This window comes from Staurois parvus, unplaced genomic scaffold (assembly GCF_062004578.1).
Source record: "Staurois parvus isolate SC_StPar_1 unplaced genomic scaffold, SC_StPar_1.0 ptg001053l, whole genome shotgun sequence".
NCBI classification, from domain to species: domain Eukaryota; kingdom Metazoa; phylum Chordata; class Amphibia; order Anura; family Ranidae; genus Staurois; species Staurois parvus.
The window spans coordinates 140,001-166,004 of record NW_028318849.1 but is presented as its reverse complement, the minus strand read 5'-3'; the positions used below and the strand labels follow the sequence as shown (position 1 = coordinate 166,004).

At 43.9% G+C, this 26,004-nt stretch overlaps 1 protein-coding gene across 2 annotated transcripts in view; it reads left to right on the top strand.

Annotated features, from left to right (window-relative positions):
• Positions 1 to 26,004, top strand: part of CLCN6 (Cl-/H+ antiporter 6) — a 105,059-nt gene that overhangs the window by 33,437 nt on the left and 45,618 nt on the right. Inside the window, exons 12-23 of one of the 2 annotated variants that reach the window (XM_089658142.1) lie at positions 880 to 1,046; positions 2,122 to 2,248; positions 4,287 to 4,416; positions 4,510 to 4,663; positions 4,731 to 4,890; positions 7,485 to 7,591; positions 7,913 to 8,099; positions 9,347 to 9,504; positions 10,900 to 11,056; positions 14,843 to 14,950; positions 17,619 to 17,744; positions 17,898 to 20,032. In XM_089658142.1, coding sequence (XP_089514268.1) covers positions 880 to 1,046; positions 2,122 to 2,248; positions 4,287 to 4,416; positions 4,510 to 4,663; positions 4,731 to 4,890; positions 7,485 to 7,591; positions 7,913 to 8,099; positions 9,347 to 9,504; positions 10,900 to 11,056; positions 14,843 to 14,950; positions 17,619 to 17,744; positions 17,898 to 17,978 — 1,662 coding nt within the window. In that variant the 3' untranslated portion in view covers positions 17,979 to 20,032. Of the gene's footprint in view, positions 1 to 879; positions 1,047 to 2,121; positions 2,249 to 4,286; positions 4,417 to 4,509; positions 4,664 to 4,730; positions 4,891 to 7,484; positions 7,592 to 7,912; positions 8,100 to 9,346; positions 9,505 to 10,899; positions 11,057 to 14,842; positions 14,951 to 17,618; positions 17,745 to 17,897; positions 20,033 to 26,004 lie in introns of those variants that run through there. The other variant, XM_089658143.1, reaches the window with a different exon arrangement.

Here is a 26,004-nt window from a genome sequence, read left to right as displayed (position 1 = left end):
CAGGACCCTGCATTCACTATATCTGGTCTCCCAGGACCCTGCATTCACTATATCTGGTCTCCCAGGACCCTGCATTCGCTATATTTGGTCTCCCCGGACCCTGCATTCACTATATCTGGTATCCCCGGACCCTGCATTCACTATATCTGGTCTCCCCGGACCCTGAATTCGCTATATTTGGTCTCCCCGGATCCTGCATTCACTATATCTGGTATCCCCGGACCCTGCATTCACTATATCTGGTCTCCCCGGACCCTGCATTTACTATATCTGGTCTCCCCAGACTCTGCATTCACTATATCTTGTGTCCTCGGACCCTGCATTCACTATATCTAGTCTCCCCGGACCCTGCATTTACTAAATCTGGTCTCCCCAGACTCTGCATTCACTATATCTTGTGTCCTCGGACCCTGCATTCACTATATCTGGTCTCCCACAGTACACAGAACATGGAAATGCAATTATTTTAGTAACTATAAACAGTCAAATACCAAATAACAATGCTCTGGCTTCTCCCACCCGCCTTGATCTGTCTGCATTGTGTAGAGAAGTACAGAGACCCAGTTATAGCTTCATAAAGTTGAAATAAAGTCATGGTATTAAAACCAGCACTGTTAAAGCCAGATTTCAGCCCCCCCCCCACTCCACCCCATTCATTAAACAATATATAGTATGCATTCTTTATTTTCAGTTGTCTTCCAGTTGGTCACTTGAAGAACAGAATCCTCCCCCTTCTTGTCTGACTAATGTGCATACTGCTTTCTTTCCTCATGTCCTGTATATCTTCTGTTTTGTTTGTGTTGTCCTATACATTCTTGACAGCATGATTAGAGCATAACCGTAGTTGTACTGTCCGTTGTCATGTTGATTCTCTTTCAGTGTTCAGATTCAGACAAGAAGTGTCACCTGTGGACTGTAGTGGACTTGGCCTTCTTTATCATCATGGGGGTGGTTGGTGGATTGCTGGGGGCCATGTTCAACTGCCTGAATAAAAGACTGGCTAAGTATCGTATGAAGAATGTCCACCCAAAGCCAAAGCTTATCAGGTACGTCAACAACCACAGCATGTGTGACCGCTAATGCATCACTGTATATATACTGCCATCATCTTCCACAGTGCTATACAAAGAAGGTGTACTGGAACAAGAACCTTACAAGCCATGCCCTGAGCTGCTGTTGTAGCAAATGTTTCATGTGCACAGGATAGAACTAACCAGCATATGATGCAACTTGCTGGAAATCTTCTCTAGCTCAAACTGCAGATATTTGCGAAGTACATACCAGTTATTGGTGGAGTGCATACTGAATACATGAAGCACTGGGGATAAAATTTTGATTAAAAAGTGCTTATTGAGTAGTAGGGCATCCTGTAGGAATAGAAAAAAAGAAAATTAAAGCAAACAGATTGTTGCTTCTCTGGACTGTAAAAATAAATTTGGGCACAACTGGCATCTTTTCATCTATCGTGTAGAGCCCCCCGAGAGATATTATTGATCTTTACGTAATAATGCACTGACTGTTCATGTGCAGATTATCACCCCCCAGCGGCCACATTTGACAAATATCTGAACCTAATTGGATGAAATAGAGCCTTCTTGGTCAAACATTGAGTTTTCCAAAGTCATATACAAGCGTAGGACATTCCAAATACATGTACAAGATAAAAAGAATAAAGGAGAACATGTAGCCCTACTGCAAAGGGGAAAATGTCGTACAAAAACAAATGGCAAGGAACCATGGAGAAACATTGGGGAATAATGTACCACAAAGGGAGATAAGATATGGTTAACCTCTAGATAGGGAGCGCTACTCCCAAAAACCACATGAAGTTTCCATGTAGGGTGAGGAGAGGAAAGCAGAAGTGAGTAGAAAAGAGGAGGGGAAGATTAGGAGAGACCAAGGGAGGGAGTAGAGGGGTAGGGGGGGAGGGATGGAAGGATGTGTGACTTCTGGAAGAGAAGAGGTAAGCTCGGGACCGGACCAATGTATAGTTCAGCACACAGGACCACCACAGAGCGAGACTAGGAGATGTTAAGGGAGGAGCAACGAATCATCAAAATTCGGTGGGAGGAAACAGTCCACCCGAAATAGGGTCTTCTAATACACCTTTCTGTCTTCCAGGGTCTGTGAGAGTCTGCTTATCTCTCTGGTCACCACAGTCATCGTCTTTGTGTCATCGATGGTTCTGGGGGAATGCCGGAAACTTTCTCCTCCAACTGACTGGAACAACGGCACCATGTCTATGCAGGTACCTGAAATGTCTCTCAGTTCATGTATGTTTTTAGGAACGTGCCTCTATGTGGCAAGTTGTCCTAGGGGGCCTGTTCATACCAGCATCTGCTCTCCTCCGAACACTGCAATGCGCTCTACATTTCAGCTGCCATTCATAAAATGCAAGTCACAGTGTCCCACAGTGTGCCCTTTGCTGAAATTGGTTCTAAACAGAAAAGGTATTTTTATCAAAACATTGGGCTAATGACCTATAATGCTACCACCTCCCCCTCACTCCCCCTCTCTGTTGGGGTCCCTCAAGGCTCTGTCCTCGGGCCCCTTCTCTTCTTCATCTACACCTCCTCCCTTGGCCAACTCATACACTCTCACGGCTTCAACTACCACCTCTATGCCGACGACACATAAATCTATCAACCCCCCACCTCACCCCCTTGGTCTCCGCCCGAATCACACACCTACTGAGCAACATATCAGACTGGATGTCGCTCCACTTCCTTAAACTGAACCTCTCCAAAACCGAGTTTCTTGTCTCCCCCCCAGCCCGGACCCCACCCCCCATTGACTTCTCCATCACATCCAACAACGCCACCATCAAACCCGCCCCACAGGCCAGAGTACTTGGTGTCATTCTGGACTCCAACCTATCCTTCCAGCCCCAAGTCCAATCTTTAACAAACTCGTGCAGACTCCACCTCCGCAACATCACCAAAATACGCACGTTCCTAACTCCAGAAACCACTAAACAGCTCATCCACTCCCTCATCATATCACGACTCGACTACTGCAACTCCCTCCTCACTGGCCTGCCTCGCCGCTGGCTATCCCCGCTTCAGTCGATCCTGAATACGGCTGCCAGACTCATTCACCTTTCCAACCGCTCCATTTCCGCCACCCCTCTCTGCCAATCCCTCCACTGGCTTCCGATTGCGCAACGGATCAAATTCAAAATCCTAACACTGACGTACAAAGCTGTCCACCATACTGCCCTGAACTACATCACTGACCTAATATCCAAGTACCGCCCAGCACGCACACTCCGCTCCTCACAAGACCTCCTTCTCTCTAGTTCCCTGGTCTCCTCCTCCCATGCCCGCCTCCAGGACTTCTCCAGGGTGTCACCCATCCTCTGGAACTCCCTGCCCCAACCCATCAGATTATCACCTACTCTCCTCTCCTTTAGGCGCACCCTGAAAACCCATCTCTTCAGGGAAGCCTACCCCACTCCCTGCTAACTTGCCGACCTCCTCCATTCTTCCTACCACTCCATCCCCCACAGCTCTCTCCTCCTGTGCCACCATCCCCTCCCTCCTAGATTGTAAGCTCGAAAGAGCAGGGCCCTCGATCCCCTCATGTTTTGCATTGTATTGGTATTGTTCTGTCACATGTTCTGTCCCCCGCTGAGCGAACCATTGGCGCTTTATAAATACTGTATAATAATGCCCAATCAAGAAGACAAAGGATACCACATCCTATCGCTAGAAATTGAATTGGGAAAAAAAAGACACACATGGACTTTCTGGGTACTCCATAGACATGTACAGTAGTACACAAATCAAGTTAAAAATCACAAATGAAAAGATCAGCCTCTCAAATCATGGAGCGTGTTTCCCTTAGCAACTACACAAGTATAAATCTATTACCCCAGTCCTGGGGTGAAATACATTATAAGAACACGCAAACTCCAACCATATTATGGTCTTCTATATGTTTTGCAGTATGAGCTGCTTCTTCAGGTAGAGTAGAGGCGTAGTTTTGTAGTTGATCTAAACAGACAGCATCCTACTCCTGCAGGCAGCCCAAAAATCAGATCTTTAAGATCTTTGCTGTGTCCTTCAATGAACGCAGAGAAAGATATTTTAAGCGTGGAATACAGCATGTATGTATTATACTCAAAGCTGCTATGGCCTTCTACATATTTATTTCCTGCATCTCTGTTGCGCCAACATGTCCCACAGCTCTGTACAGACTAGAAACATTCGTATCGGTCTCTGCCTCCAGAGAAGCACCTTGTTTATTGTTCCCAACAGACACCCAGTTTATTCTCTTTCCATCAGTTTTCCTCATCTGATGAAGTCAATTCCAGCATCAGGACCTTCTTCTGTCCCAACAATACCTACAACGACATGGCCACCCTCTTCTTCAACCCTCAGGAGTCCGCCATCTTGCAACTCTTTCATCAAGAAGGTAAGTATTGCTCGTACAGTAGTATTTCTTTTTTGCCGTCAGGCTGTCGGCAATTGTTTGCGTGAAAGGTTCTCCCCATCTCTTGTGTTCCAGGCACTTTCAGCCCCATCACTCTGTCTTTCTTCTGCTCTATGTACTTCCTCTTGTCCTGCTGGACGTATGGTATTTCTGTGCCTAGTGGTCTTTTTGTGCCCTCCTTGCTCTGTGGAGCTGCCTTTGGTCGTTTGGTAGCTAACCTCCTGAAAAGGTAGACTATACATGAGTGGCTGGTCTCCCAGCTGTTTCTTGGCCTGACCTCTTGTGTTTTTGTTCAGTTACTTGGGATTGACCCATATCTATTCTGGAACCTTTGCCTTGATCGGTGCTGCGGCTTTCCTCGGGGGCGTGGTCCGGATGACCATCAGCCTTACAGTCATCCTCATCGAATCAACAAATGAGATCTCGTATGGCCTGCCTATAATGATCACACTCATGGTGAGTTGCTTTTTAGTGCACAAACCACTAGTTAATACCGGTGGCATTGGCAAGGCATTAAATTGGCACTCTAGGTAAGTGCTAAGCACCTTCATGAATATAAAGGGCTGAAAGATGCGTATATTCGCCTGCTTGTTGAGTGCACTGTATAGAAAAAAATATAAATGTTGGGGCAATAGTTGGTGGTGAAATTCCTCAAACATTGTTATAGATTCAACCCCTTTCCCTTACCTTGATTTGAGGAAATTGATTTCAGCTGCTTTGAAGGCCTATGCAGCCACCAGTGTGGGTGCCTACAGTCAGCGCTGTCAGTTCCTTCATCCTTTTTATTCAAGGGCTCTTCCGTACGGCTGTATGTTAAAATTTGTGCATTTTGTAGAATAGCTTTTTAAACAACTATTAAAATATGATTACTTCATACTCGTTTTCAACCAGCTTTTCCCTTTTCACACGCTTACCAGGCTTAAAATCCTGTTTAAAGAGCTTAATAGCTCAGGCTGAAAATTACACGTGTATCAAAGCAGAGACTTCTCACAGCAGTAACCTCACAGCATGATATACAGAAGTGGTCTCCAAACTGTGGCCCTTTGCTTGCCTTTTTTTGGCCCTTGGGGCACTATTCCTTCCAATGATATGAGGCACGTCTCCCCCTACTGACACCCAGCAATGAAGCACCATTCCTTCCACTGACACCAATAATAGCACATAATTCCTACCAATATTTAAGATGACAGAACACTATGCTTCCCACTGACACCATAGTTAGGGCAGTATACCTCCCAGTAATACTAGTGACCAGGAATTATTCCTTCCACTGACCCCATGGATAGGGCACTATTCCTCCAGCTGTTACCAATGATGGGGCACTATTCCTCCCATTGACACTAATGATGGTGCACTAGAAGGATCACCAGCAGGCGGAAGGAGGTCCTGATTCCCCTATATAGATCTTTAGCTATCACTGGAGGGATCACCAGCAGGAGGAAGGAGGTCCTGATTCCACCATATAGATCTTTAGTTATCACTAGGGGGGTCACCAGCAGGTGGTCCTGATTGCTCTATACAGATCTTTAGTTATCACCAGCAGGTGGAAGGAGGTCGTGATTCCTCTATTTAGATCTTTAGTTATCACTAGAGGGATCACCAGCAGGAGGAAGGAGGACCTGATTCCCTTATATACCTCTTCAGTTATCACTAGAGGGATCACCAGCAGGAGGAAGGAGGTCCTGATTCCTCTATATAGATCTTTAGTTATCACCAGCAGGAGGAAGGAGGTCCTGATTCCCTTATATACCTCTTCAGTTATCACTAGAGGGATCACTAGCAGGAGGAAGGAGGTCCTGATTCCCCTATATAGATCTTCAGTTATCGCTAGAGGGATCACCAGCAGGAGGAAGGAGGTCCTGATTCCCCTATATAGATCTTCAGTTATCGCTAGAGGGATCACCAGCAGGAGGAAGGAGGTCCTGATTCCTTCATATAGATCTTTAGTTATCACCAGCAGGAGGAAGGAGGTCCTGATTCCTCTATATAGATCTTTAGTTATCAGTAGGGGGATCACCAGCAGGAGGAAGGAGGTCCTGATTCCCTTATATACCTCTTCAGTTATCAGTAGGGGGATCACCAGCAAGAAGAAGGAGGTCCTGATTCCCTTATATACCTCTTCAGTTATCACTAGGGGGATCACCAGCATTAGGAAGGAGGTCCTGATTCCTCTATATAGATCTTTAGTTAGACCTAATTTAGAATACTGTGTCCAGTTTAGAAGACCTCACCTAGAACAAAATAGAACAAGTCTAGAGAATGGCAACAAACATGATGAAAGGTCTGAGTGATAAAACCTGAAGAGAAGAGACTGCAGGAACATCATATGTAAAGTATTGAGGGGAGAAGGGAAAGGGGGGACACAACTGAAATCTTTAAATATAAAAGGGGGGAAGAATAAGGCTCAGGAGAGAAGTATTTTGAATATGAAGATCAAGAACATGAGGACATGACCTCAAACCAGCAAAAGGATAGTTAAAAGTTAAACCTAGAAAGTATTTCACCAAAGGAGTAGTTGCTGCTTGGACCAGACATCCAGCACTCAACAGTAAAGCTGGCCATACGCGTATAGATTTTCGTTCGAGAATTTTCGTTTCAAGAATATTCATTTGATTTTCTAATCGTTAGTGGGGTCATATCGATGTTCGTTTTCGACAGCAGTGACGGGAAATTTTCGAAGGGGCAGTAAGGAAAACTTTACTCAATCAGCTACTGTATGTGGTTATCATTCAGAAATTTACATTCTTTTTAAAATTGAATGTTAAAAGCAAAAGACCATTTTTGAATGACAATCGTCCATTCATTGAATGTGCAAAGAATTTTCATACGACTTTTCTTACGAATATTCTCGTCCGAAAATCGACATGTATATGGCCAGCTTAAGCATTTCTAAATTCAAACACAGATCCTATACTCAGACAAAGAGGTAAAAAAAAAAAAATGGATCGGACTTGGACTACTTGTTTTTTTTTCTGCTGTTACTCTCCTGAGTTTTTAGAAGTGAGCGGTAGATGGTGGCTGATTTAGTGTCCTTTTTTTTTTTTTTTTAGGTAGCAAAATGGACTGGTGATCTCTTCAATAAAGGGATCTATGATGTCCATATTGGACTGAGGGGCGTGCCTTTGCTGGAGTGGGAGACCGAAGAGGAAATGGACAAGTAAGGAGGTCTTCTAAAAAAAAAAAAAAAAATTTTCATTAAATGGGCTAAAAAGGGATACTGAGAGGGGGTCCCCCCCCCTAAATTTATATGGTAGGAGCCTTGATGACTGTGATGGTTGTCTGAAATCAGGCCCTGACCTGTCCCTAAACATCACATATCTTATTGAGACTAAATAATTGAATACATCAGAGAAGTGTTTGTTTTTTTTGCCTTTTTTGGTTTGCCACCATCATTCCCCCCAGAACCCAAGATCTTACAGGGTTAATTATAAGGAGTGTAGCCAGATATCATCTTTCCCTAATGTCTTGCTTGTCACAGGTTAAGAGCCAGCGATATCATGGAACCCAACCTCACCTATGTATACCCTCACACCCGCATCCAATCCCTGGTCAGCATCCTGCGCACTACCGCCCATCATGCCTTCCCTGTAGTGACTGAGAACCGTGGAAATGAAAAGGAGTTCATGAAGGGAAACCAGCTGATCAGCAACAACATCAAGTTTAAAGTCAGTACCTGGGGTGGGGATGGGCAGACCAAAAACTGGAAACAGATGTACTAAATAATTTTTTTTTAAGCTGATATTTAGACAGATATACAAAGCAACAAAAATCTTTATATGCAGTTGTTTATTCCTTTTAAAAATTTATTTTTGCTAGGAACCAATTAGGCTTAGCTATGTGCCGACATAATGTGCTGACAGTATTTAATGTATTGTTGTTCTTTTACTGTGCAGTCAGAAGGTTGTGTGTAGGGAGGTGACACCACTTCCTTAAAGTTTGGCTTCCAATACACAGATGCGTGTACCTGTGCGAACGACTGTCTTTGCCTGCACAGAATGCACAAGCTTTGTGCGCAGGCAACCCCATTTGTGCCTATTGGGGCTGGGACTGCATAGACACAGCAGCTGATCCCAATTTCATAGCTGTTCAACGCACAATGTCTGCATTTGGGGCACGCACCTGCACAGCTTTCAAATTGGGACTAATGGCTGTGTCAGTGCTGTTGCTGCGTCCCAATAGACACGAATGGGACTGCGTTTATGTAGATGCACGGAACTTCTGTACATGTCATGTGGGTGAAGATTTGTACGGGTGTACGCATAGATAATCCCATGTGAACAAAGTCTTTATGTAACCCTTTAAATTGATCATTAACAAATGCATTCTTTTGTTAAATGAACTGGTAATGATTCTTCTTTATCTACTAATCTCTTAGTTGCTAAGAAAACCTGATGACCCTGCCAGTTCCTCGCACTGCCTAGAGCAGGGGTGTCAAACTGCGGCCCTCCAGTTGTTGCAGAACTACAAATCACTTGAGGCATTGCAGAGCTGACACTTAAAAGCTTGACTCCCAAAGGCAAAGGCATGATGGGACTTGTAGTTTCTGAACAGCTGGATGGCCGCAGTTTGACACCTGTGCCCTAGAGCATTCTGACCATGCCTAGCATGGAAGCAGATCCATGCTGGCAGGGTCAGTTTTTGTCCCTCAGCTAATTATAGTTGCATGATGCTGTGCTGATGCATGGCAAGTCTGTCATCCTGTAAGCAAGCTTGCTGTTACGCCCCTGCTTAGTCCTGCTTTGCCTGCTTAACACAGTGCACATAGACAGGGAAGGTTTTCTCTTCTGACGTCATTCAGCTGTCTGCTCTCAGGCCATGGAGACTCACCCTCAAACCCCAGGAAAGAGCAGTGTTAGAGGAGTTCAGGGATGCTGATGTAATGAGTAAGTCATTTTTTGTCTCCTTTACACAGAAGTCCAGCATTCTGACTCGAGCTGGTGAGCAGCGGAAGAGGAGTCAGTCTATGAAGTCTTACCCGTCCAGTGAACTGCGCAACATGTGTGATGAAAATTTGGCCTCAGAAGAAGCCTCTGAGAAGGAGGACATGCTGCAGCAGATGTTAGAAAGAAGGTAAGGATTGCAATCCAGGTTAAAAAATTGTCTAAATGCAAGAACCCAATTTTTTTTTTCCTGGAGTCTTGGTGCTTTTTGTGTTTCTTTCAGATTTGTGCAGTATTTCAACATGAAACAATTTTTGTACTTTTGCCTCTATGCAGGAGCTTTCTGTAATAAAGACCGGTCACTGCTGCTCTCTCTGGGCAGAGGGACGGTCTTGTATCCACTGTCTCCTGTAGTCCTCTGCAGGCAGACAGTAGTGGGAGGAACTGCTTGGTCCTTCCCAACAGTTCTGCTATTTACATCCCAGTGATGAATTCACTGCTACTTTTACAAGGTGATGTCTGGGTTTGCTGCACACAAAGTGAATTCTTATATGTTGTGGCTATTGAGGGATATAAAGTAAAATTACAGCTGCTCAAGGTAGAGAAACTCCCAATCTCCAAGCACAACTCCTCCTGTAGGTGCTAGCCCAGCTCGTATGCTGCATAGGTGAGAACAAAGGACGTCCGATCAGCTGCACTCCAAACAATCCACTTTACTGAACCAAGATAAAGCCAATACAGACAGTGGAAATCCAGTGGGGGACTGACAAGTAAACACGTTTCACGCTAAAGACAGCGCTTATTCTTAGGGGTAATGAATAAGTGCTGTCTTTAGCGTGAAACGCGTTTATCTGCCAGTCCCCCACTGGATTTCCACTGTCTGTATTGGTTTAATCTTGGTTCAAAAAAGTGGATTGTTTGGAGTGCAGCCAATCGGATGTCCTTTGTTCTCATAAATATAAACACATCTCTTAGCAAATATTACACTCCCATGCCCCCTGGGACTTAACCTCTTGGCGCCGGCCGCATGCAAATGTGCGGCCTCCCGACGTCTGGGCCTTGACGCCGAGTGGCCGCACATTTGCATGCAATTAAGAAAAACGTGCTGAGAGCGCGTGCCCTGTGCCCTTCCAGTACACATGTCCGGTACTCATGGAAAGGTCCCAATCTCCTCTTGCGATCGGGACCTTTCTCAATCATGTGACTGCTGTGGCAGCCAATCACGGCAGTCACATGACTCTAAAACCCTGCCCGCCTCCCGGCTTCTTAAAGGGCTGGGAGGCGCCGGTGCCAAGGGGTTAAGCAAAGTGTTTGCATTTTACGGCAGTTATGTAAGTCCCGGTACTTACGGGCTTTGCGTATATACCTGTACAGTCATGGTTTCATCCCCCCTGTTATTCATTTGTACAGACTGGCTGTATGATCCACCTGTCCCTCTTGGTCACAGAGATATACCGAACATACTCTATGACCCTCTTGTGTGCTGTGTGCAAGAGAGACCCTAATGTGTGCTTTGTATTCCATACTGGTACTATTCAACTTGTGTATGTTCTCTACTATTGATATGCAACATTTCTGTCTCCAGGTACACCCCTTACCCTAACCTGTACCCTGACCAATCCCCCAGCGAGGAGTGGACTATGGAAGAACGCTTCCGTCCATTGACCTTCCACGGCCTTATCCTGCGCTCCCAGCTGGTGACGTTACTAGTCCGGGGTGTTTGCTACTCAGAAACGCAATCTGTAAGTGCTGCAAGAACCTCCCATCCTATTTCCTGCACTTAAATATGTAGCCATCCTTCAGTGAGTAATTTAGTTCTGGGTTGGTGGAAGCTCTGAAGTTTTGATGCCAAACATTTTGGAACCAGAAACTTCCAATAGAAAACATTTCCTTTATCAATATTTCCCTGTAGCAGTAAATTGCAACTATTTTTATAAAGATATTTGTCTTCCATTGGATCAACTGAGGCGTTAAAGCTGAACTTCAGGATTCTTTTAAAATCTCTTCAAATCTCTTCTAAAATTCTCTTTCCCCCAAAGCACAATAAATGTGCTTTTTTCACTTTTTCTGCAAGTGTATAGAAGCTTATTAGACATATATTAAGTGTATATGTATTAACATGTGTGTAGTCAGGATTCAGGTGGGGTTTTAGACAATGGAAAGTACTAGGGAGAGGAGATCTGTTAATACAGGATATAAAATGCATTAAATATGCTTAAACAATGCCCCAAAACATTCGAATTGAGCATTTTCAGGCAATCCCATTGAAGTCAATGGGGCAGAAATGCTCAATTCGGCCTATATTTTAGATACTTGTATAGCCCCATCAATTTACGCAACGCTTTACATATATATATTATACATTCACATCAGTCCCTAACCCTCAAGGGGCGTACAATCTAAGGTCCCTAACTTACATTCATACATACACATACTAGGGCCAATTTAGATAGGAGCCAATTAACCTACTGTAAAGTAGCTCACGTTTTGGAGGGACAGTCATCTAGCTACAAGCAACAAGATGCTCAAAAGTGAACAGGGGCTATTGAAGTACATATGATTTTGAATGTTTGAGCATTTTTGAACATTGCCTGGAGCTTTGGTCCAAACAAACTATTTCCTTCACTAACAGACATGCCGCTGGGAGTGTCGTTTAAACTGTGTGTAGCTACATACAGTATACAGTGCTACATTCTGGCAACGGTACAGACTTCCTATCCCGTTCCCAGAACAGAATTGAGCCGGTCTGAGCTCTATTCACAGGGAGCTTTGTATTTTTATGAATGAATACAAGGCTTCTTCTGATTGTCTGAGGTGGAGCTCCTGCCTCACCATCTCAGCCAATCAAAGGAAGCCCACCTCAACCCACTTATATTTCCCAAACCCGGTGAAAGTATCATGTCGGAGGGTGCTAGAGCTTACGTAGAGTTGATGGCGTCCTCTCCTTCCCTCCCACCCTTTCACTCTGCTTTAGTGCTATAACCTGGTGATTGGCTGCTGAGGCTGGAGCACTGTTTCCTGTCAGGAGGTTACATGCTCTTCCATGCTCAGAAGCAGCCGGTCTCAGTATAGAGCAGTGAGGAGATCATAAGAAAGGGGCATGTAAAATGGCTTCAAATGAGCTTTCAAGAGACCATGTCACTTTGCCCTGAATGGTGATGGCAGAGGATATTTGCTTTGCAGTTTCAGTTACATAATTAGTCTGAAAAAAGACAAAAGTTCATTCAGTTCAACCATTAAAAAAAAAAAAAAAAGTTATAATCCTATACCCACAGTTGATCCAGAGGAAGGCAAAAAACCCAGCAAAGCATGATCCAATTTGCTCGCGTAGGGAAAAAAATTCCTTCCTGATCCCCGAGAGGCAATCGGATATTCCCTGGATCAACTTTACCTATAAATGTTAGTATCCAGTTATATTCTGTGTATCTAGGAAAGAATCCAGGACTTTTTTAAAGCAATCCACTGAGCTGGCCAGAACCAACTCTTGAGGGAGTCTATTCCACATTTTCACAGCTCTTACTGTGAAGAAACCTTTCCATGTTTGGAGGTTAAATCTCTTTTCCTCCAGACGTAAAGAGTGCCACCTTGTCCTCTGTGATGACCTCAGGGTGAATAGCTCTACACCGAGTTCACTATATGAACCACTGATGTATTTATACATGGAGATCATATCCCCCCTTATGTATTATACATGGAGATCATATCCCCCCTTATGTATTATACATGGAGATCATATCCCCCCTTATGTATTATACATGTTGATCATATCCCCCCTTATGTATTATACATGGAGATCATATCCCCCCTTATGTATTATACATGGAGATCATATCCCCCCTTATGTATTATACATGGAGATCATATCCCCCCTTATGTATTATACATGGAGATCATATCCCCCTTATGTATTATACATGGAGATCGTATCCCCCCTTATGTATTATACATGGAGATCATATCCCCCCTTATGTATTATACATGGTGATCATATCCCCCCTTATGTATTATACATGGAGATCATATCCCCCTTATGTATTATACATGGAGATCCTATCCCCCCTTATGTATTATACATGGAGATCATATCCCCCCTTATGTATTATACATGTTGATCATACCCCCCCTTATATATTATGCATGGTGATCGTATCCCCCCTTATGTATTATACATGGAGATCATATCCCTCCTTATGTATTATACATGGAGATCATATCCCTCCTTATGTATTATACATGGAGATCATATCCCCCCTTATGTATTATACATGGAGATCATATCCCCCTTATGTGTTATACACGAAGATCATATCCCCCCTTATGTATTATACATGGTGATCATATCCCCCCTTATGTATTATACATGGTGATCATATCCCCCCTTATGTATTATACATGGAGATCATATCCCCCCTTATGTATTATACATGGTGTTCATATCCCCCCCTTATGTATTATGCATGGTGATCATATCCCCCCTTATGTATTATACATGGAGATCATATCCCCCCTTATGTATTATACATGGTGATCATATCCCCCCTTATGTATTATACATGGTGATCATATCCCCCCTTATGTATTATACATGGAGATCATATCCCCCCTTAATCTCCTCTTCTCAAAAGAGAATAAATTCAGTTCCTCTAATCTTTCCTCATAGCTGAGCTCCTCCATGCCTTTTATCAGTTTGGTTGCCCTTCTCTGTACTTTCTCCAGTTCCCCAATGTTCTTTTTGTGAATTGGTGCCCAAAACTAAACTGCATATTCCAGATGAGGTCTTACTAATGATTTGTACCGGGGTGATATGATATCTCTCTCTCTGGAGTCTATACCTCTCCTAATACAAGAGGATTTTGCTCGCTTTAGAACCTGCAGCTTGGCATTGCATGCCATTTATTAAGTTATAGTCAGCTGACCTGACAATGCCTGCAGACCATTCATATAATATCTACCCTTGTTGCCCACCCCCCTATTAGCATGCAACTAAAATGTTCAATTCAGTTGTTTGGTTTTTAAGAAATATCTCTTTTGAGACACAGTAATGTCATCACTGGCTCAGTCTGCTGTGCTGTTTGGTGGGAGTTATGGCAGGTTTCTGTAAACATCAGATCACCCTGCCCAATGAACGTATCCCTGGCATCCCTTTAGATGTGCATCACTGCTGGCCGCTGGGTGATAGAGACTTTAGCTGTGCACTCTGCTTATCAGTTGCTTGATTACACTTTAATAGAGTGTAATCATACAACTGATCAGCAGGGAGAAGCATGCAGGTCTAAAGGGATGTATTGTTTCATATGAATATGACGACCACTCAGATCAGGAGGATAAGGGGATTAATGATGATGTAATTCAGACGGGAAACAAAGGAGAGTTCAAGATAGATGTTGCAACTTCAAAATGTCATATTGTGGAGATGCAAGTGCACGTTTGCATGGAATTGAGAGTAATCACTTGTTACAAGTATGGGGGGGGGGGGGGTTAGGTGAGGTTGGAGTTTGGCTTTAATACATTTTGTATTGTTTTATTAGAGTGCCAGCCAGCCCCGTCTGACCCATGCAGAGATGTTGGAAGATTACCCACGTTACCCCGACATTCACGACGTCAATCTAACACTCCTAAATCCGCGGATGATAGTGGTGAGTAGAAGAAGCAGAAGATCAATACAGGAAAGAAAAATGTATTTTCACTGCATTGCTCTGTGTAAATTCTGTTTATACATAACATATATTGTAATATATGCTCAACACAATTTATTATTTATTTATGCCTATAAGGTACAGAAAGTGAGATTTATGCACACCAATGACAAATAACCGCTTCCTGACCACCCTATAGCAGAAATACTGCTACAGGGCGGTACGGGTGCGCAAAATCACATGTGTATATATACGTGATCTTGCATTTCCGGGTAGGGGGCGTGCACACACCCTACCCGCACCTCCGTTCGCGGCCACGGCTGTCAATCACTGGGTCCCAGCCGGTGATTTCCGAGGATCTCGGACGGGGAGGAGAACTGTTTGTAAATAAAACAGTTCTCCCTGTCGGTATGTGCACACTGCTTTGCATGGCTTACAGTGAAGCAGTGTGATTACAGTGAAGCACAGGGACAAAGCACAGTGTAAAACAGCACACAGTTAACCCATTGATCACCCCTCATGTTAACCCCTTCCTTCCCATTGCCATTAATACAGTGTCAGTCTTTTTTTTTTTTTTTTTTAGCACTGATCACTGTATTAGTGTTATCGGGGATGTCAGTGACACCAAGTCAGTTTTCCCCAGTGTCAGAATACCCGCCGCAGTCCCGCTATAAGTCGCTGATCGCCGCCATTACTAATAAAAATATATTTAATAAAAAAAGGCCAGTATATAAACCGCCATGTAAACACTATAACTTTCACATAAACCAATTAATTTACATGTATTTGGATTTTTTTTTAGCAAAGACTTGTAGCAGAATACATTTTGGACTAAATTTATGACATTTGTTTTACTGGACATGTTTAACAGCAAAATGTCAAAAATATTTTTTTTTCTCAAAATTGTCGGTCTTTTTTTTTTTTTTCTCCATAGCGCAAAAAATAAATGCACAGGCGATCAAATACCACTGAAAGAAAGCTCAATTTGTGGGAAAAAAGGACGTAAATTAAATTTGGGTGCAGCGTTGCATGACCGTGCAATTGTCAGTTAAAGTAACATAGCGCCATAATGCAAAAAAATGGCCTGGTCAGGAAGGGGGGAGGGGATGTAAATCCTCAGGAGGGCAAGTGGTTAAAGTGCACCTGTAATTGTTCTGCAGGGCAGCAGGCTATTTCGTAGAGAGGTTGCATGCAGCTATGTTAAGTTGCCTTCCTTTCACTCCTTTGTTGCTCTGTTCACCCCTGAGTGGTAGGAGAAGAAGCCCTGTGCAAGCTCAAGTCAGTCCAAGTTGGAGCCTACACAAGGCTGAGGACTCTCTACACCCCTATGTGACAGTGCTGGTGCCTGAGCAGACAGTCAGCAAACATTGTGACCTGGGAGGATACTATACCTGGAACTACTGGGGTAATTGTCTGTGCTGCAGCAGAGGGACGTATACACAGCTGCATGAGATCAGCTCTCAGCTGAACACAGTGGCGGACTGACAACTCATGGGGCCCCCGGGCAATAGGGGATCATGGAGCCCCTGTGTCCTTGCCCAAACTCAAAAAAGCCTATGAAAAAGGTGCCAAAGGCATCTCATGGGGCCCCCTACTGACCCCGGGCCCTTGGGCAGTGCCCGAGTTTCCAAATGGTCAGTCCGCCCCTGGCTGAACCTGTTGTTTTACCCTACAATAGACAGTTTGCAGATGGACATTTAAGGCAGATAATATGCAACTGTTACTCTTATATGTTATGGACACAAAAAGAATGAAATCTCTTCTCTGCAGAATATGCTGCTCCAAGACCCCACTCCCCCCACAGTCAGCCATGCAACCAAAAGTTTGTATCTTGGGTGATGACACCTCTAAGAGGAAGAATAGGCCAGTCTGACCTCATTTAGTTTTCTCAGACCACATGACCAATTAGCTAAACTTTTGGTCACATGACCAGCCCGTGAGCAGCATCTTTTTTTTCGAACATTTTAGAATTTTTACCGTTTGTATCTTGGCTTCGTCTCAGCAAGATTGCTCATATTACCATACAGTTTCTCTTTAGGATTAAAGGGTTAGTTCACGGTTTCGGAAAAAATGATAAGGTGAACTAACTTACTACACTCTAACCACCCTGCCCCCGGTCCCCACTGTACTTGGCTCCGTAGGTGATAAAATGTTAGTACCCACTCAGCTGGTGTAGCAGTCCAGGGATTTGAAATCCCAGCTTCTCCTCTTTTTCTGTAAGGCTTCTGGGATGTATCAAAGTGATTCTGATTGGTCGGTGCTGCCATGTGACCACTTAAACCAATCGGAATCACTCTGGTTTTGCTCCGGAAGACCTATAGGAAAAAGGGGAAGAAGAGTGGGGATTTCAAATCCCCAGACTGCTTTACTGGTTGTGTGGGCACTGACAGCTCTTCACTCAGAGGCAAGTACAGCGGTAATGGGTGGGGAGGGTGTAGTGTGTTCACCTTTTTAAATTTTATTTGAAACAGTGCATTTATCATAGATAACTGACAAATTGTCATGTTGTGTAATTATATGCAGTTTTGCATCTCTTTACAAACATAAGCATATGATTATTTTTTTAAATAAAAATTAAACAAAGGACATCCTTGTAAATAACTAGGTAAGCACTGACCAATGTGAATCAGAATACACCTTTTAATTGTCAAATTTCTGTCAAATTCAGGATGTCACTCCTTACATGAACCCAAGCCCCTTCACGGTGTCACCCAACACACACGTCTCGCAAGTCTTTAACCTCTTCAGAACCATGGGGATCAGACATCTCCCTGTGGTCAATGCAGTAGGAGAGGTAAGTACAGCAATGTGATTTTACTAGTTTGTAGCATATTGTCGCTGTATTTTACTGACAGTAGGTGGCAGCAAACGCCTGCCTTCTAAGCAATTCAGAGAAAGCCTGCTGGGGTTATATATTAATAGAATTTTAATGCTCTGTGTTTTGTAGATTGTTGGCATAATTACACGACACAACTTAACGCATGAATTCCTACAAGCCCGCCTCAGGCAGCACTATATGACCTCCTGATCCAGCCATCCCTTTAACCTTTGAACTCATCAAGGAGCTTAACCTTGGCAGTCGCCCCGAAACGGACGATCAAGCTTTCTAAAGTCTCGTAATGGGGTTCTACCCTGCTGAAGATGGATTCCTGTTAATGTCTCCAACGCTAGCTCCCCGCCGAGCTCTCCTTTTTCATTCCTCTGGTTACCTCCTGAGCTAAGGCCATGCATTTTACTGATATCTGCCGCTATTTGTCCTACAAAGAGGCCGCATGAAAACAAAAGAGGGACAAGTCAGACTGTGTAACGTTTGCTTTGTGTTGTATGCACGTCCTAGTCCTACTAGTTTCTTGTCCGTCCGGAAGAGCCGCTGGTAGGCCGAGTCTTTGAAGCCAGTACAGACTGACATTTTTTTTTAGTATATTCAGTTACAGCGAAGCTGCTGCCCTCCGTGGGAAGCCATCCTGTGTTACATAAAAGAGCTCTTCCTCTGAACTTCAATCCATTTGCCCAGAATCTCTGATGTTAAAGCTGAACTCCCGACAGAAATTTTAAATCCGTATTCTAAATGTCAGTTTTTAGCTTTTGACAAATGGTATCAGCCTCAGACCAGTCTGTATTTGAATTCAGCATTTTAGGGCTCAGTGTCCCTAATATCCTGACTAATGGTTGCTGTGTCTGCTTCTTTCAACAGCTGGCTGTCATGTATCATTCCCATAGTAGTTCATTCCTAACAGTGGCTGTATCATTACATCGCTGCTCACTCTAACATGTGGACCTGGGCGTCTTAGATTCCGGGTCCGTCCGTATACCACTCCACTGCCTGACTTGATTGACAGGCACAGTTCTGACTATCCTCATTCCCATTGAATATACTAATTCCCATAGTAGTTCATTCCTAACAGTGGCTGCATCATTACATCGCTGCTCACTCTAACATGTGGACCTGGGCGTCTTAGATTCCCGGTCCGTCCGTATACCCCTCCACTGCCTGACTTGATTGACAGGCACAGTTCTGACTATCCTCATTCCCATTGAATATACTAATTCCCATAGTAGTTCATTCCTAACAGTGGCTGCATCATTACATCGCTGCTCACTCTAACATGTGGACCTGGGCGTCTTAGATTCCCGGTCCGTCCGTATACCCCTCCACTGCCTGATTTGATTGACAGACACAGCTCTGACTATCCACATTCCCATTGAATATACTAATTCCCATTGTAGTTTGATACAATTTAGGGCTTGTTTAAACTCTGAGGAGTGAATCATTTTTCAAAGGGCATTTGCCAGGCAATGAGGAAGTTTTATGTTTCCTTCTCCCCACTTATTTTAATCTCAAAAAGCCCATGCCGCGTCCGCATTTTTGCACATACCCCCTACGACTGCTTTTGCAGCTTGGGGGGGGGGAGTAGCGCTTCTCAACCACCTGTGTGTACCACAAGTGTAAACTAGGCTTTGAGGATATGATGATGACACTTCATTGATCCTTCCTCCTGATGCTCAGGCTGCCTCTTCCCTTCTAGAGCATTGATTTTGCAGACAATAAAATTGTAATTTTTATAAAAACTGCAAAAAAAAAACCAAAAACTAAAATGCTTGTTTTAATGTGTGGAAAGAAAGGATACAATGGTGAAATTTTATAAACTATCCTGGAGTTCAGGTTTAACGCCAGATGGCATCTGCCTGATGTCATGCCTTGTAGCAAATGGAATTGTTTTTTTGTGGATTTCTGCTCATTCCACAAAATGGCTTCCATCAGGAGTCGTCATATTTGTTTTTTTTTTGTTTGTTTTTAGAATTGTCTCTGTTGTTTGTTATTTGGGTGTATAATTGAAGGTGAGAAGGTGATAAATAATAATAATAATAATAATAGTGAGACACAGAACAAGCATTCCATCTACTAATGTGAAAATGCTGCTTTTATGTGAAGCTTGTGTACGTTAATGTTGAATGAAGTCCATCCCCAAAGAAAGGGCATTTGGACTTCCAGATGTTTAGTTATTGGAAGATGCAGCTTTGAGCCCAGCTCCTGCAAAAACTTTTGGCTTTTAGTTTTGGATATAGTTTGGAGGGGTGCGATCATTCGTCCTGCTTTTTTTTTTTTTTTTTGCTGTTTGTGATTCTGTTTGGGAGTTTCCCTTTCTGGTCTTGTGATACCTGTACAAAATGTGAGGTGGTATTGGGATCACCAAAACAGTAAGACACAGACATAATAATATCACTGAGGTTCTGGCCTTTCCCCAGAGGGGTTGGTTTACTAAAGGCAAATAGGCTGTTTCCTATGCAATGGCATTTTTTCCAGAGCTTAGTGAATGCAAAGAAGCTCTACTCTCCTTCTTCATACAGTTGTGTGTAAACAAAAGTACTCTTCTTACTCTTTTTATCCTTGCACGTCATTGAGTATTCTTTGCAAAGTGAATTTTCATCTTAAAAAAAGTTTCCTTGTAAAGTGAGCAGCTTTTTTTGCCCTTAGTAAACCAACCAAAAGTGTCTAATCCAGCCTCTCCCAGCTGGGGTGCTGCTACGCCCTGGGGTGCCACCTGAGGTCTACAGGGGTGCCACCTGAGGTCTACAGGGGTGCCGTGGCATCCAGGTTGAAAAAGGCTGTCAGATCCGACTGAACTCCCGCTCTGCCAGACATCAGCACAGCAGGGGCTCGGTCAGCACAGTGCAGTGAAGAGCAGTGGCAGGGGTAGGCGGCTTTCCTGAGCGCTCTGCCTCCCCCTACAGGACAATACCCTGCTAGCACCACTCTCACCTGTGTGGATTGTAATGGAAGAATGGTCTTGCACTGAGGCTCTAGTGAGAGGAAAGCAGGGTGCAGAGGGGATCAAAGGGGAGGGTGGGGGTTGGCTTGCAGAGGGTGGGGCACATAGGTGTGAAAACAGGAGGTTTTGGGGTACAGAGGTGAGCAGAGAGGGGGTTTTGAGGTATGGAGGTGAGTAGAGAAAGGGGTTCTGGGCTATGAATGTGAGCAGAGAGGGGGTTTGGGGGTACCGAGGTGAGCAGAGAGGGAAGTTGCAGTGTGGAGGTGAGCAGAAGTGTTCTAGGTGCAGAGATTAGCAGGAGGGTTAGAGTCTAAAGGTAAGCAGAGCGATATTGGGGTGCAGACGTTAGCAGAGAGGGGAATGTGCAATGTGACTTTGCAGCCTGTTCATTTGAATGGGCTGTAAATTGCACTGTAACACAGAAAATGCACTACTTGTGCACTGCTTTTTAAAAAAAAATGCTCCACACGAAACTGTATGTTATTGCGATACCAAGCAATTTTTGTGCCTTCAAACACACTGCATTTGTGATCTGCATTTGGGGTGTCGTTAACAATGCATTGGCACCTGCATGCAAATCTCAAGGGCAGTGCAATTACCTGCAGTGAGGGAAAGCCACACATAGTGCACCTTTCCCGCACCGCGGTGTCCTGGTGTGCACTGGCCCTAGTCCCCGACACTTTTTTTTTTTCTTTTTCTTAGATCATGCCACACCGAAAGCTCACTGGGTTTGCTAATGCATAGGGGTACCATTAAGAATTAATGACACCTGTGCATCTGCTAAAGAGCAGTGTGTTTGTGTCATGAAAGCACGCAATTTTGCGCACATTCCCCAACATGCAGTAATGTGAACCAAGACTTAACTGGGGTGTCTTGAGAATGATTGGGAAAAAAAGTTGAGAAACACTGGTCTAACCTAATCTATATTAAAGGTTGGGGTCTAGGTTAGAGCTGGGCTTTAGCCATGTTGAGGAATTTTACTGAATGTTCATTGGGTTGGGGGAGGAGCACAATAGCCTACAGGGTATTAGCCCTGCTCCTAGGAGGGTGGACACTGAGCAGAAGGGCATGCTCCTCTGCCAGTGACTTATATCCTTCACAGGAACTGAGGAATCGGTTTTAGCTTGGTGTCCAACTTTGCAAGCCTGGGGAAGGGCCTTCTTTGTCCCAGTATGACTGTGCCCCTGTGTAAAAAGCCAGCTCTATTAAGACATGGGTTGACCAGTTTGATGTGGAGGAAGTTGGTGTCCTCCACAGAGCCCCGACCTCGAACCTACTGAACACCTTTGGGATGAATTGGAACTCTATTGGTGATCCAGGTCTTCTCGTCCAATGCCAGTACCTGACCTCACAAATGTGCAGAAATTCCCACAGACGCTCCAAGATGTTGCAGAAAGCCTTCCTGGAAGATTAGAGGCTTGTAAAGCCACTAAGGGGGCCAAACTCCATATTAATGGACCAATATTTAGAAGAGGATGGCGCAACAAGGTGTTCAAACCTTTGACCATATACTATGATTCCAAGCCAACGACCATTGTTTTAAATCTATGAGTATGTTTGAAGGGTGCATAGTGCAACCAATGTGATCTTTTAAAGTTGGTAGCTCTCCATACAGTACATCTATTGGGGGTGGACCTTCTCATAGGAATATCCCACATCCTCCTCACCCCTCTAATTGCCATTTCTTTCAGCTCCTGGTTTATTCCTCAGGGTTCCTGGCCATTCTATCGAGCTTGATGCTGAACAAGGTTAGCAGTGATGTCTTCAAGGCTGTTGTATGTTTCTTCAAAAGTTTAGCAAAGACGCTAAATATCAATTACATGGGTTAGACTGGAACCAGATTCTGTATGTGAATGTCCAAGTGCCCTGTACATACTATGATGTGTTTTCTATTAATTTAGATTGATACTGCAAGCTACAGTATAGTTACTGGACCATAGTTACTAGACCATAGAACGTCGCAGTCCGCAGAGTTTAAGGTGACGTCATATTTTTCTCAAGGCTACAGGAACTAAGCCTGGGCTAGACCAAAATGCCATCATCTGTTGCAGAAAAGAGTGCCAGATGTTCTCCATATTTTTTTTTTTTTGTTTTATATCTATACGCCTTTTTTTGGTCGGATCTGACTTGAAATGGAATGCCAGTTTGAGAAGCCTCTGTTGGATGCAGCAAATCCCTGCTCATACTGAAATGACTTCAGTGGAGAACCACTGTCACAGAACAATAGTTGGAAATCAGCTGCTTGAATTGGTGGTGGTGGGGGGGTCTTTTGCATAGCTATTTTGCATCATCCCTTAAGGTTCCTTTAAACAAGGGTCTGGCAAAAAGTCTGTTTCCCATGGAAAAGTCAACTGTAAGTGCCCCTGTCACTTAAGGCCAGTGTAGGCAGCTTCTTTGAGGGCTTGACCAATATGATGAACCTCACAGCCTCATCAGTTCATTAGACACTGGTGAATTGGGATCATATACTTAGAATGCATTGACAGGTTGACTACAAAACCCAGAAAATGGAGGCATTTGATGACAGCAACTTTCTACTTTTTATTTTCTTTTAACAGCTGTTTGATTTAGTATCCCTGCTCATTGAATGAATGTATTTTGCTGTTCTGGGCTTGTTGGTTGTTTTTGAGTTTCCCACAAGGCATTCATGAAATAATATGCAATGAAATGAGGTTGATGCTTTTTTTTTTTTTTTTTCCCCCTCGTAATGCCAGAAAAATGTATTTTTGCTAAAATGTCATTTAGATCGGTTGCCCTGACTTTGTAATCATGCCGCGCACTGCACCATCATTTGTCTTTCACATCATTACTGGGAAAGCAGCAAGTTTAGATGTTGCAGTGGAAAGTTTACAGAGAGTCTCCAGAGCTGCCAGAAACTTTTCCACAAGATGGATCATCCTTCATCGTCCGCCTTTTTACAGAAGGAGTGCTTGTTAAGGGACAGAGATGACTGACTTGTAATAAAGGGTGACAAATCACATCCAGAAACGTGCTTGGAAAAGTTTACTGAACTTTTATATAATTTGAGTTAAAGTGGAACTCTGGGCAAGAACAAAAATGACATATATGATGCAGTCTGTCAACATCAACCCAGCAAGTGTACGCCATGTTCCACCATTGCGGTAATGTGCGTTGGTGTGATGCCGCGCCATTCATTCTGAAAGTAGTTGTATGGGTTAACCTCAGTAAATGGGCAATGGGACTTCCACTGTTAGGTTGAAATGTTATCATGTCCACAATCGCACAAATTGTTCATTACACACCTTATTTTCAGTGTTAATTTGTGGTCACGTGACTGCAAATTATCCTTGTATTCTGCGCCTGTACAATAAATGGATGTTACCGTAGGTATAGAGTCACCGCCTGTGACTGCAATTTCCAGGGCAACAGAGTAAACTTAAATTGGAACTAAACCCTCCTCTCTTTTACAAACAAGGTAGCTGCCATCTTGGCCTCTGTTTGATATGCAGTTGCCATGGTGATTAGTTATGACACAAGCCGCTTGTTGGCTTGACAGTACCGTTAAGAGCACAAGCAACTGTGACCGTTCTTATTCAAGGCATGCCTTGAATGTAACTGTTTTGGGAAACAGTGGGTTTACTTCCACTTTAGCAGCTGAATAATGGTGTTACTTGCCTAGTATTCAAAATGTAAAATGGATTTTGTATGAGAATTCAGGGTGTATTAATGTTGCAGTCCCTCCATCACCCCTATACAAAATGCTCAGTCAAAATCTTTTTTTATTTTTAAATAAATGTGAGAATTTTTTTTTAAAATACTCGGCTTTCATCGTGGCTTAGGACACATTTATCTAGGTGAGGGTGACGTCACTCAGGCTTCTCAAAAGGATCCTGTAAACGCTAAGAATCTCAAATCCTGCAAGAATTTGCTCCTGCACTGTGCTGGAGGACCTTCCTGTGAGGTTTTGGTATCCTTGGCTTTCCCAGGATCCTGCTGTGATGCCCAGTGACACCACAGTTGCCTACATGAAAGCTCAGCATTCCTTCATGTTCTCCGGTCCACTGAGCTTGAAATTTATTGACATTCTGTAAGCTGGTATTAGACCAAATGATTGCTGGATTTCTATCCTCAATGGACAAGGAGAGGGCTTTTTCTGCAGCAGTGGTGACATCAGACATAAGTAGCTTCTTTTGTAGCTAGCAGTAGTTAGTCACATTCAACTTGACTAGTTCTCTAATGTTGAAGATCTTTACTAACTTCTCCAAGCTGCTTCTTCAGCTCCATTTAAAATGAAGGAGATACGCCAGCATTTATACACACAGGTAGCGTGAACCCACATACAGGTGAGCTTACAATCAGACTCATCTGTGTAGGTACAGTCTATATCTCCTAAACATGTGCTGGTTAGGAGATATTCACATTGGCAATAGCTGATGGTGACACCCGTGCATGCTCAGTGAGGCTCTGCATTCAGGGCATAAAGTATGCTGTAGATTGCAAAGTGCTGCACCACACCTGAGGTTCCCATGTGCATGCTGGGGGGTGACGTCATCGTGGCCCTGTCATTCAAACAGCTGTAGCCTGCAAACACGGAAGGAAGATGACAGCCCCTGCAGCAGACAGTGGCCCGTTGGAGGCCCTCATCTGAAAGGCAAGCATGTCATAATGTGCTATTATGTGGAGCATGGAACCACTTTTTTTTTTTTTATTTGGCAGTTTACTACCTCTTTATTCCAGTTGCCATTAACATTTGCAATTGCCCAAGAATAGGTTGGGAGGTGTGACAGTTGTGGAACCGCCACCTTAACCCAGTCTCCACCGAATGTGTAAATGTTGATTGTCCAAGCACAGGATGGGAGGTTTAAAAGTTATGGAGCCCACCACCTTTAAGGGAATGGGAAGTTCAGCTTGTTGTTATCCTCCTCCCCTCCACTGCCACAGTTGTCACTTTTTTTGGGGGGGGGGGGGGGGTGTCAGCAGGTACTTGGCTTTGAAAGGTACCTGCTCCTACTTCCAGTTGAGTTTGTGGCGGCGATCTCTGGCCTCCTCCTTCCCCCTGCAGCCATCAGGGACACATTGCACGTCCAAGAAGACTGCGGACCAACCACAAAATGCAGCGCCGCTCACGCATGAGCAGTAGGATTCCTTTAGTTAAGATGTTGGCGCCAGAAATTGGCTCAGGTGCAGACATCGCTGGACATCTGGACATGTAAGTGTCCTTATATTAAAAGTCAGCAGCTACCATTTTTTTTTTATATAGACTGGAACTCCGCTTTAACCCAATGTCGATGGAATTTATAGATGTGAATTGTTGAGAACAGA